The sequence below is a fragment of the Furipterus horrens genome, unplaced genomic scaffold, assembly GCF_987537825.1.
Source record: "Furipterus horrens unplaced genomic scaffold, mFurHor1.1.pri manual_scaffold_11, whole genome shotgun sequence".
Taxonomy (NCBI): Eukaryota; Metazoa; Chordata; class Mammalia; order Chiroptera; family Furipteridae; genus Furipterus; species Furipterus horrens.
Genome location: NW_028327181.1, coordinates 55,460,252 through 55,473,197, shown reverse-complemented (window position 1 = coordinate 55,473,197; position 12,946 = coordinate 55,460,252). Strand labels below are relative to the sequence as shown.

Sequence of the window (12,946 nt, the reverse complement as noted above, 5' to 3'; positions counted from 1 at the left end):
TCACAGTCAGGTGTTATGTGGGCACCTCTTCTGGCTTTGGTGCCCTGGGCTAGGCAGCCCAGTGTAGGGGACCCCACACTCCTCAGGGAGAACCTTTGCATCTGCATACCCCTCCGGGATCTCAGCTGCAGCCCATGGGAGTAAGGCCAGCCCATTTCACATCTCCCTCCACTTCCTGTCAATATTGATGTGGCTGCTTCTGTCAATCCTTGGTTATAAGACTTCTGTTCAGCTTGTCCTCAGTTGGTGATTCAGGGTGATGGTTCTATGTTTTAGTTGTAATTCCAGTTTGGTCCTGGGAGGGGGAGAGTGTTACATCCACCTACTCCTACTCCACCACTGTCTTGGATCTTGGTCTCACACATTTTTAAAGGGAGAGGCAAGATGATCTACTGAGACCAGGGGTAATGTGGGAAGTAGTAGAGATTTAAAAAGCAAAGAGAGGGTATGGAGTATTTACTATTGGCTCTCCATTGGGAAGTTATTGAGCAGGAACTTCTATTTCAAGAAATCAAGATGCTGCAGGATGCAGCTGTGAATGAATCACAAAAGGATGCTGGGCACTGGATCTGCACTCAGTGGAATCTTTGTGAGGAAGAGGCGGAGCTGGTCTTACTGGGTAAGGGCTCTACCCTCTAACATAGAATCCATATGCTCTAAGTTCTCTGAGTTTCAGTTTTTAAAAAACAGATGTTTTTAAGAGCTCAGTGGAGTTAGAGGATTAAGGATTACCAATTCTTCAGCTTTGTTAAAGGATGGCTAGCCTGACCTGTGACATTAGAAATTCAAAGCTCCTTGACTTTCCTTGTGCTTTCTCAGTCTCTGTCTTCTTAGTCCCGGTAGACCAATAGGTGACCAAAACTCAGCTCATCTTCAAATCTTCAGACCTACTCTTCCCGTCTTTGAAACCTACTCTTCTTCCTGTGTCCTCTGTCTTCATAAACAGCACCGTATTCCACCCGTTGCTCAAGTCAGAAAACTGAGAAGTCCTTCTTCACTTCTTTCCTTCCCCACGTGCAGTTACCATGTTCTGTTGATTCTAGGCTCTCCCATGGTAGACAGTGCTTACCTTATTGGTCACTGGTCACACTGCCTTGTTATTATTTACACATATGTCTCCCCTCCATTACACCGTAATTTCCTTGAGGGTAAAGACTACATCTGATGTTCACTTTTGTATTGCCAATATCTAGTACAATGTCTGGAACATAGTGGGTACTCAGTTCACGTGTGTTAGGCGAACACATCAGTGAATGACATGAATACTGAGGCCCTTTTCCCAGAAACCCTGAGTCTGTCTAGATGGGACTGTGGAGGAGGACTCGCCACTGATTAAGCCTGTGTTTCAGATGCTGTACCCTTCTATTTCAGAATCCTCTGAGGGAAAGAGTTCCTTAAATTACTCCCTATGGAACTGGATGAAAAAATTGAGTAGTGTGGCCACTTGTCTCTGAAGGGAGAGCTAAGTACGACAGGACTGGGCACTTTGCCATACCCATGCCTGTGGCAAAGGTTGATTCTAACAACTCATTTTTAGAAAGATTTTATTTTTTATTTTTAGAGAGAGGGAAAGAGAGGAAGAGAGGGACAGAAGCATCGATCCGTGATACATACATCTATGGGTTGCCTCTCACACACCCCCAACTGGGGGTCTGGCCCACAAACCCAGGCATGTGCCCTGACTGGGAATCAAACTAGAGACCTTTTGGTTCACAGGCCAACACTCAATTCACTGAGCCACACCAGCTAGAGCTGATTCTAATGACTCTTATAGAAGAGTGCTTTTATCACTATTTCCAAACAATGTATTGTTTCCCCTTTATAGCCCCTTTACTGCTTTGTTTATATCATCTTCACTTTGTTTAGATCTAAGATGAAATTATACTGTGTATTCATTATCAGCCAGAATCGAGTCGAGAGACACAACTATACCTAGTAAAAGGCAGTTAACTACTAAAAGGGTTACAAGAGGACTCTAAGGAATATAGAAATAGATAATGCAGGAAGCAACCTTACCTCACATTAAGGGAAAATAAACAAAGACAGAACCAAGAATTTAGAAGAGGACTTCACAGCTCAAAGCTGAGCTTCAGACATTTTTGAAGAGGTTGTGGCTGCCAAAGGGCCACCCAGCCTGATGGTGGTGAGGAGGCTTGTTGGAGGGCACAGGCCAGAGCTGGTCTACAGGAGTGGCCTGCCTATTGGCAGAGAAATTCACTGAAGGGTCTAGTCCGTAGGCAAGGTCTGCTGGGTGGTGGAAAACTCATAGGAGGGCATGGGTGGGCCAGAGCTGGTCCACCACAAGCCATAAGCCTCCCATCTGTCCCTTTGGTGGCCACCCAAAAAACAAAATCTCACTACTGTCAGAAAGAGGAATCCCTTTCTCTCTGTATGGCTCACAGTGCTCCTTCAGCGCCCTCTACTGACGAAGCCCCCTGACAGAGGAGAACTGTTTCAGGTTCCAGCTCCAACACCAAGAGTAGGGAAAAGAAGACAAAATGAGCCTGTATAACACGATCCCGTTTTTGTATACAACAAATCATTGGCGGTGGCTGTCTTTGGATGGCAGGATCATGGGATTATCGGTGCTTATTATTTTCTCTTGTTTTTGATTTTCCTATAATAAACAAGTAGTATTTTTATAATCAACAAAAAAGTTATGGAAAAAGTGCTTGTAATTTTAAGACTCTTCTTCTAAAATTATGAAAAAAATGATTATGAAACCATTAAAGCCGTGGCTGCTGTGGCTCAGTGGATTGAGTGTCAGCCTGAGAACGAAGTGTCGCTGGTTCGATTCCCAGTCAGGGCACAGGCTTGGGTTGTACGTCAGGTCCCCAGCTGGGGGCGCAAGTGAGAGGCAACCACACAGTGATGTTTCTCTCCCTTTCTTTCTCCTTTCCCTCTCTCTAAAAATAAATAAATAAACAAAACAACAAACAAATTTTTTTTTAGAGTTTGCATCACTTTGATGGTATTTGTTGATTTCCTGTCATGAAAGATAGGTAAATTAACACAACTTATACTTACTCCCACCAACTCTCCTCCTCACAGTGCAATTTTTATAATATAACTATTTTAACATTGTCATGGTTTAAATCACTTACTTCCTATTCTACAAAAATAATTTCCAATTGTTTAATCTCAGTTCTGCATTTAAAATGATTCAGTACTCAACACCCTTTTTTTTTTTTTTAACACTGTCCTCTCAATTCCTTAATGTTTATTTTAATTTATTTCTTCATCGGCTATATTTCAGCCAAGTAGTTCTTTTCAAAATGGGGGCTCATGGGTGTCAAACTCCGTGAGGTTTTTACCTCCCTGATAATGTTTGCCAGTGCTTTTAACATGAAAGTACATGTTTCTGGGTAAAAAACATTTTGGAGCACACTTTGCTTCTCTTCATAATTTTATAGGCATTACTGGGTGGTGGATTGGTTCCAGGACCCCTGTGGATACCAGGATCCAAAGATGCTCAATCCCTTGTTTAAAATAGTGTAGTATTTGCATATAACTTACACATATCCTCCTACTACTTTAAGTCATCTCTAGATCACTTATAATACCTAATACAATGTAAATGATATGTAAATAGTTGTTATACTATATTGTTTAGGGAATAATGACAAGAAAAAATGTCTGTACATGTTCAGTATAGAATTATAGGCCTAACTATGTAGTACGTGTCAGCAACAATGTAACTTTTTAAAAGATTTTCAATCAGTGGTTGGTTGAATCCACAGTTGTAGAACACTAGGGTGAAGAGGACTGACTGTATTCTGTCTGGAATTAAGTGTAACTGTACAGAAGTGTAAAGTCTGCCTGAAATTCTCTCACACATGAACTTGCTTTTCTGCCTACATGGCCATTTGTTCATTTGTTCCTGAAATTTAGTTACTTTATCGGGAGGTATCTTGGTGTTGTTGACTGTTTAAGGGTTACAACACACCCTTCCAATAGATTCAAGTCTTCATTTTGGCAACATTTTCTTCTGGTATGTATTTGAATGGTTTTTTTCTTTGTTCTTCTCTTTAGGAATACTAACTGTATGTATTTGAATATCTCTCTGTTGCTACTGGTCTCTATAATCGTATTTACATCGATTTCATTCTGTGATTTCTCCAGGCCTCATCATGACCCTGTAGTGATTATTTTTGTTGTTTCTAAGGTGAATTTCATCTACATAATACTTTTAGTTTTCCCTTGCATTTCTTTTCTCAGCTCTTTCCGATTCTCACTTTTTATTGATTTATAATCTTTTTAATATTTTTATTGTTTTATAACCTATAATCTGTTTTAAAGCCTTCTATCTCTTCTTTGAGATAATGGAGAACTCTGCTGATGCTTCATCTCAATTCCTTTGGTGTTTCTCTTGGGTGTATGCTCCTAATCCTTCTGTTATTCATGTTCCTTTCTTTCCTAAAACAACCACCACCGTGTATTTTCAAGCACACACCCCACAGTTACCTTAATGATTACAACTCCGCAGTGAATGAATCCGGCTGTCCATTAAAGATTACTGTGCGAAGAGGCAGAGGGAATGGACTAGGGCACTTCAGAAACTTCATGCAGATTTGCTGCCACAAACTCCTTCTCATCTAACCTACAGCCATGTCTCTCTTCAGTTTTTGATTTCCAGGAAATCAACATGGCACAAGATAAAGCCCTTTAGATCACAGGCTTTTCATAATACAATTTGAAAGTCACAGTATCTACTCCCTCTTCCCCTTGCTTAACCTCTGTGAGTGTTCCTTAGCTGGAACTAGGCAGAAGGTAATAGAGATGACCTTCTTAAAATCTCCTCCTGCCTCTCTGCGATGTCAGACTAGATGTCTCCAGGGACAGTCCTTGCTTTCTCCATGACTCCCCTCCTGCTGTGCCCTAGATCTCTGCACTCTAGTCAGAAGATCACTGAATATGCCATTCAGAAATATGAACCTTTGGAAGATGTCTGTATATGGCCCTCTTTTTAAAGATGGAATTCACCTCATTTGTCATTCCTCTCATTAGTTTCAGTGGCTTTTGAGAAATGCCTTTACCATCTTTTAGTCTGCTGCTGATTTTTGAACAATATATATCAAACAAACAAAAAAAAAAAAAACACTTTAGGAGAAAATTATAGTAAAGCTAATTCTTTCCAGTATTTTATTTGAATGTTATTTAAATAAAATCCAGCCTGGACATGGAGGTTTGTGAAAGGACATTTCACTTAATGATAATTATTGGGCTTAAAGGGTAAAGATTAATAATAATGTTAGCAATAATAAAAGCAGCTACCACTTATACAGTGCTTTCTATATGCCTAGCACTGTTGTAAATTTTTTACATATATTTACATATATTTATTCTCATAACAACTCTGAGGTAAATGCTATTATCTCCATTTTAGATTGAGGAAATTAAGGCACAAAGAGCTCCAGTGACTTGCCCAAGGTCACACAGTCAGTAAGTGAGGGAGCGAGCCAGAATTCAAACCCAGGCAGTTGCCCCTAGAATCCAGTAGGCGACTATGTTCTTAATCACTATGCTGCGTTGCCTCTTATTCATTGCAAAAAGATTGACTAGAGAGTTTATAGCACTAGGGCCAAGGTGAAATGGTTCTCTCATGGAGCTCAGAGTTGTGTTTTTGTGACTGGGAAAGGTCAGGGATTTGGGAATATAGACACTCAAAACTAGTAAGCTCATCTGCTTCTAGTCACAGGAGGATACAAAATTGCCATACAAAAGGAGGCAATCCCATGAGAATACCAGAAAGAAAAATGCCAGGTCTGAGAAAGGGAGAATTGATTTCTATTAAAATGACAGCCAAACATTGTTATTCTGAGGCGTAGTTTCAGATTTGTTTAACTGTCATGGTATATTGGGAGGAAAGGGTAGTGTGCCAGTTATTAATTTATTGTCTCTCAATTCCAAATCTACCCTTCTTTGCTTTGTTTTGCTTGTGTTACTGAATCTCAACCATTTTTCCTTTGCCATCTGGCACAAGATTTAGACTTTTGTCAACAGAGGACGCTGGAGGGACAATGCAAGGCCAGTGAAAAAGAAAGGAACTCTTCCTGGTGCTGGTGTGCTTTTTTATTACACACAGGATCCAGCAAGTTTCCACCCCATCAAAAAGGCCACTTCCGGGGGCCAGCTCCAGGCTGTCTGCCTCCCCCAGTGCATTTCCCCACCACCCCACAGACCACTCCCACACACCAGCCCCAGCCTGCACCTGACAAGTTTTTCCTCTACCAGTAGGTTGTGTGTTCCTGTGGTAGCCACAGTCTCTCATCTAAAAAGGTCTGAATCTCAGCCCTGGGGGGAAGAGTCCTCCTCTAGTTTCTTTGTTCCTCCTTCTTGAAGTTCCCAGCATAGGGAGAGGTGATTTTTGTATTTTAGGAATTATAGAATAGCCTACTTATCATTTCAGATTCTGAGACCAGGAATAAGATGAAGGACTGGAAAGCAAAGGTGAAAATTTCTGAAGAAAATGATTCAGCAAGGGCTGTATCAAGAAGACTCCAAAGCCAGATCTCCCAGGAACGTGGGTTGGTTGAAACCAGTGATCCTGAGGACAGGTTATGGAGGCATCAGGTAAGTCCCTTAGAGGGTGCAGTGAGACAGCCCCCTTCCCAAGAGAGAGCTATCAGGGAAGTAGATCTCACCCCCAATAAAGCCACTGAAGGAGAGACGGGCCACAGATACAATAAAGGAAGAAAAATATTTTCTGCCAGAAAAAGATCCCACAGATATGAGGTCTGTGGCCAGAGTTTCAAACAAAAGTCAGCAGTAACTGAACATCAAAAAATTAATAATATCAAGAAAACCTGAGTGTAAAGAGTGTGGAAAAACTTTTAATTGGGGCTCAAGCCTGATTATACATCAGAGAATTCATACAGGAAAGAAACCATATGTATGTAATGAATGTGGGGAAGACTTTAATCAAAGTTCAAATCTTATTATACATCAGAGAATTCATACAGGAAAGAAACCTTATATATGTCACGAATGTGGGAAAGACTTCAATCAGAGCTCTAATCTGGTGAGACTTAAGAGAATTCACAGCGGCAAGAATCCCTATGAATGTAAAGAGTATGGGAAGGCCTTCAAGGGAAGCTCAAACCTTGTCCTACACCAAAGAATTCATAGCGGAGGGAAGCCATATATATATAGTGAATGTGGAAAGGCCTTCAGTCAAAGCTCAGATCTTATAATACATCACAGAATTCACACGGGAGAGAAGCCCTATGAATGTTAGGAGTGTGGACAAGCCTTCAGCCAAAGTTCACACCTTGTCACACACCAGCGAATTCATATGGGAGAGAAACCCTTCAAGTGTAATGAATGTGAAAAGGCCTTTCGGCAGCGTTCCCGCCTTACTGAACACCAGAGACTCCACAGGGAAGAGAAACCCCATGAATGTTGTGAATATGGGAAATCCTTCAGGGGGCACACAGCTTTTCTTAGACATCAGAGACTGCATACTGGAAAGGAACTTGAATGTGGAAGAGCCTGCACTTCTGACTTGGATCTTATCAAACAACAGAGAATTCACACGGAAGAAAAACCTTACAAATGTACTGAGTGTGGAAAAACTTTCCGGGGAAGTTCAGATCTAATTCGGCATTGGATAATTCATACTGGAGAGAAGCCGTATGAGTGTAGTGAATTGGGAAAGCCTTTAGCCAGAGGTTTCACCTTGTTACACACCAGAAAATTCATACTGGAGAGAAACCCTATCAGTGCAAAGAATGTGGGAAAGCCTTCTGGCAGCATTCACTCTTCATTCAACATCAGAGAACCCACAGTAGGGAGAAACCCTATGAATGTAAGGACTGTGGAAAACCCTTCATCTGGCGCACAGCTTTTCTCAAACATCAGAGACTTCATACTGGAGAGAAACTTGAAGATGGTGAGGAAGCACTCAGCACGTATGAGTTGTTTAGAGAAAAGCAGAGAATTTGCCATGAAGAGAAAGCTTGTCCAGGTAATCAGTGTGGTAGAACTTTCCAGGGCAGCTCAGACCTCATCACACATCAGGTCACTCACACAGGAAAGAAACCATATGAATGTAAAGAATGTGGGAAAACCTTTAGTGAGAGTTCAGACCTTATGAGACATCATAGGATTCACAGTGGAGAAAAATCTTATGTATGCACTACATGTGGGAAATCTTTTAGGGGTAGCTCAGATCTTATTAAACACCATTGTGTTCACCCTGGAGAGAAACCCTATGAATGCTTTGAATGTGGGAAAGCCTTCAGTCAGAACCCATACCTTATTAGTCACCAGAGAATTCACACTGGAGAAAAACCCTCTGTCTATAGCAGCTGCGGGAAGGCCTTCAGTGGGCACACTGCCTTTTTTAAACATCAGAAACTTCATCCTGGAAAGGAACTTGGGTAATGTGAGAGGGTCTTCATACAGGATTTATTCTAATAGGTTGCAGAACTTAATGAATCTAGGAAAAGCCTGGCAGAGACGACCTCTTATTGCACTATAGAGGATTTTTATTATTGAAAACATTTGAAGAAAGGAAAACATTACAAGAGTCCTACTGGATGGAAAATGCGTTAAGTTCTTGGACATAAATAGCCTTTTTCTGCCTCAGAACTACATCGGAGTATGGTCCCCAGGATATAATTACTTGAGAATGTTTTACGCAACTTCTATTATTACTATATCACTAGAAATCACTGGCAACAACCCCAAAAATAAATTCTTCATGAAAAGAGCCACTTCAATCTTGACTACCTATTCCAGTGACCAGTATAAATCTTCTTTAAATACTTTAGTGATTATATCTTTCTCTGGGATGAATTCTTCCCCTTAGGTATATGTTTTACACACATTCTCTTTTTTTCCATCCTTATAAAAAATACACATGCATATGTGAAAATACTAATTAGAATGAACCACTAATTGAAAGGAAACAAAAAATAAAAAATGGCAATCACTTGACAACGAGATAAGAAGGCCAGGAGGATATAAGAACCAGATGAGGAGTTTCTCCAGAGAAACAGTAATGACTACTCGTAGTATCAGGAAGTGGAAGAGCAAGGGACAGAAGAACAGTAGGTTTTGGGAATGGGATAAGACTGAGTGCCGGGACCGAGCATTTAGGTGACATGGGTTGCTGGGAATTAGAAGCATCCACTGCGAAAGGTCAGGAGATTATAGGGAGAGTAGTTTTGTCTTGAACCAGAACTTTGTAATTGGGCACAGCTCATATGAAAATTGGGGAGTCTAAATAGAACTCTGAAGAGAGGACATCATTTAAGTTGCCATCTAACTTGGTAATTAGGCCCGGCCTATCTGTGCAATCAAACTTGTTCCTCAGATACTTCTTGTACTCTAAACTACTGGCAGGTTGTATCTGAATTTCAATGAATCATCAAATAAGAAAGCTACCAAGAAGGGTAATGTAAGGCAAGGAGAATTTCAACCTCATATCTTTCCTCCGTTTGTGAGGTGCATGGAAGGGATCAGCAGTTCTCAACTGGGATGATTTTATCTCCAGGGGACACTTTGGTTGTCACAGCTGGAAGAAAATATGGACATCTAAAGTCTGGGGATATTGCTAATATCTTAAAATACACAGCCTTACACCCCTCCGTAACAAAGAATTTTCTGGCCCTAAGTGTCAATAGTGCCATGCTTGAGAAACCCTGCCCATGGATATTTAGAACACCAGTCACCTGGAGCCATTTACGGGAGCATTTCAGTGCAATGTGGACAGTTGCAGTACATCCCTGGGGACCTGGCAGAAGCCTTTAATTTGATTCACTGTTTTAAGAGTCAATCTGCTGTAGTGGAGGAAGCACAGACATGCGTCTCAATTGCAGTATGACATATTGGTTTCAGAACTGGAGCAAATTATGTAACCCCTCTGATCTTTATTTTTGTTATTAATAAAATGGTGATAAAATAATCTACCTCATGGAGTAATTGTGAGATTTAAATGAGAAAACTGAAATTTACTGTTAACACACAGAAGGCCATCTGGAGTTCTAATCATTTTAAAACAAGATGAAGTACTGATATTTACTAGCAAAATATAAGATGTATAAGATACAGTGCTGTCTTGTGACTGGTATAAAGAATATAACTTGTTGAAGTTCAAAGCACTGGGGCACTGTGGCATCCCCAGAGGGACATCCTGGACAGGAGTGGGATGTCTTGAAGTGGAGAAGCCCATCCACACCATCCCTGAAAACTGGCTGCTCATGGATGGTGATACAGAGCCTGCCTACCTCCATCACTGCCTCAAATGTTAAAGCTCTTTAATAACCTCACATAAACTAATATTCTTTTTATATCAGAATATCTTTAAATATATTGAGGAAGCAAATGGAATTCAAAATAGCCATTATCAGCGATAGACCTGGACTAAAAATTAAAGCTACTTAACAACTTCTGAGTTATCCCAGATTCTAATCAAAACCTTTAGCTAACTGGGACATTTTAGCATTCTTCTTTTGTAAAAGAAAGGAATTAGGCATGTACTCTAATAAACCCATCTCCATGTCCTTTACCTGTATTTACACTGCTGTACAGTGAGAGTGATGTTTACGAGGATAAAAGAAAGCAGGGGGAAATTTTGGTTACAGTATGGAACTGCTTCCAACTGTGAATGTTGAAATAAAAGAAATGCAAGAAATACTATTTGAGTGCTTAATACGAGCCAAGGGCCTAGTTTGATAGGGCTAGAGAACAAGAGTGGAGGCTGGGGAGGACAACAGAGTTAATCTTCAGTTAAGTAGACGATTTATGAAATGAAGATCCATCCAAAGCTTTAATGGAATTGAAGGTAGTAGTGCCCAATTAGTAAGCCTGAATTCCACAGAATAAGATCTACCTGTTAGGGAGCAGCCTGCACTGGAACTTTAAAAAAGAGCCTAAAGGATAAAAGTTTGCCTTCATGAGACCTTAAATTGCTGAAGACCTAAACTCCAGGAGGACCAAAGCTGAGAAACCAAGTCTTTTTGAGGTGTAATTGGAATGTGGATTAATAGATATTTCTCCATATAAATACTTTATAGGAAACAAGACTGTTACTACCACCTTGGCGAAAGAGCATATTAGTAGAGGAAGGGAATGTTACCCAATAATCTTCCAATTTGGTCCATTTTTCTCAATTTTTGATGCTCTTAGAGTGAGGCCACCATCATCATCTCTTGCTTGGGTTATTACCACAGCTTCCTAATATGCCTCCTGCTTGCTTCCCCTTCTCTACAGAGCAGCCTGGATATCCTTTCTTTAGAACAAATCTGACAGAGCTGCCCATCTCTGAACTTCTGTAGTGCTTTCCCACTTACCTGAACCTGAAGCCGTCCTTAAAGAGACACACATGTTCTGATCAGGCCCCATTCACCCACACACTTAGTAAATATTTATTGAGCTTCTAATATGTGTCAGGTATGGGGTGCAGGTACAAAGAGGGGTGAGCAGAAACAGACAACACTCTCTGCCCTGGTGGAGCAGAGGCGAGATTAATTAGAATCATAAGTAAAATTACAACCATGGTAGGTGCCCCAAAGGAAAGGCTTGATACTGCAGTGGGGAGTTTGACCTAGTTGGGGAGGGCTTTCTGCAAAGTGCTTACCTTTCTAAATCCAGCATTCACCTCTGAACTATCTGCAGTTCCCCAAGGATCTTTTACCCTATGGCCTTTCCACAAGCTGTTCCTGCTGCCAGGAATGCTCCCTCCCTCCTTACGTAGCTCTGTTCTTTCTTATTTTATTTATTTATTTTTTAATATTTCCTATGTGTTGGGAACTGTGGTAAGAACTTAACACCCATTTTTCTCTTGCATTCTTTGCCTCCATCTTAATTGGTGAAAACTGCTGTTTTCTAAACAGGAAGCTAAGGTCAGGAAGGCAAAATAATTTGTCCAGGGAGCCAAAACTAGTTAATGAAATGAGTTCAAATCCAGACCTACCTGACTCCAAAGCCCATTCATTTCCTTAGGCACTGCTGTATTGTCTCCCAATCCCTTCACATTGGCCTCGTTTACTCTGGTCATCTTCCCTGATGTACACCTAGTCAGGGTTAAATGCTTCCACTGTGCTCCCATAGGCCATGGCCATCTGAGCAGTCATTATGACATACAGTTCTTCCCGCTCCACTAGACTGTGCTCCACTGGAAAGGGACTGGGTCTTTTCAGCCTTTGCAGGTTCAGTGACTCCAGGTAAAAGGAGCCAAGCCTCAGACACCAGGACAGACGATGGCTTACATGGGCAGGAGTGTGGCCCCTCTGGGCTGGTCTGGGGAGGAGAGGACTCCACTGGGTGGTGATTCCACATGTTAACCAGGGAGGCTGTGGAGGTGGGAGGGCCTGGCTGCAAGCTTTGACTGCAGCCTGCCTCCCGCCAGGACTGGACAATGGCTACAGCTCCAGGGGAAGTGCTGAGTGGCAGGGACATCTACCTCGAGAGTTACACCAACCACCTGCTCCCCAAGAAGAAGGTCAAATAAGGCCCCTGCACTGCCTCCTCAGCAGGCCAGCCGACCTCCTGTTGGAACCCCATGGCCCTCAATGAATTTTCCCTTTCATTGCCTGGAGCAGTGAAAAGGAAGGAAAGGAGGGAGGGAGGGAGCAAGCTGTGGATCTTATATTTGAGTGAATGGAATAGTGGATCAATTCCCTCAGCTCAATCAAAGTTTTGGTTCACCCTTTTAACATTTTACCTGCGACAATGTCACATAGGGATACTATTTAAATATGATGGGTGATATAGGGCTTTAATGCCATCACCATCATTTGGGGGGATAAAGGATTTGCATAGCAAAATACAGGACAGCAAAGACATCATGACGCTACATCGTCAGTGAATTAAATTTGTCATATCCAAATCATCATTTACAACCTCGTATTTGTTGAATTCATCCATTTATTAAATTTTGCCTGGGATGAATGTGGTCTACTCTCTCAGGGTCAGCCCTGTCCTCAAGGAGCAGGACAAA

General features: G+C 41.5%; 1 protein-coding gene across 1 annotated transcript; it reads left to right on the top strand.

Moving 5' to 3' along the window:
• Positions 1 to 6,348: 6,348 nt before the first annotated feature.
• Positions 6,349 to 8,708, top strand: ZNF594 (zinc finger protein 594). The gene is given in 3 exon segments (XM_090291780.1): positions 6,349 to 6,806; positions 6,808 to 7,646; positions 7,649 to 8,708. Coding segments are annotated over 3 exon segments (1,986 nt in total). The 5' UTR covers positions 6,349 to 6,429; the 3' UTR covers positions 8,419 to 8,708.
• Positions 8,709 to 12,946: the final 4,238 nt, after the last annotated feature.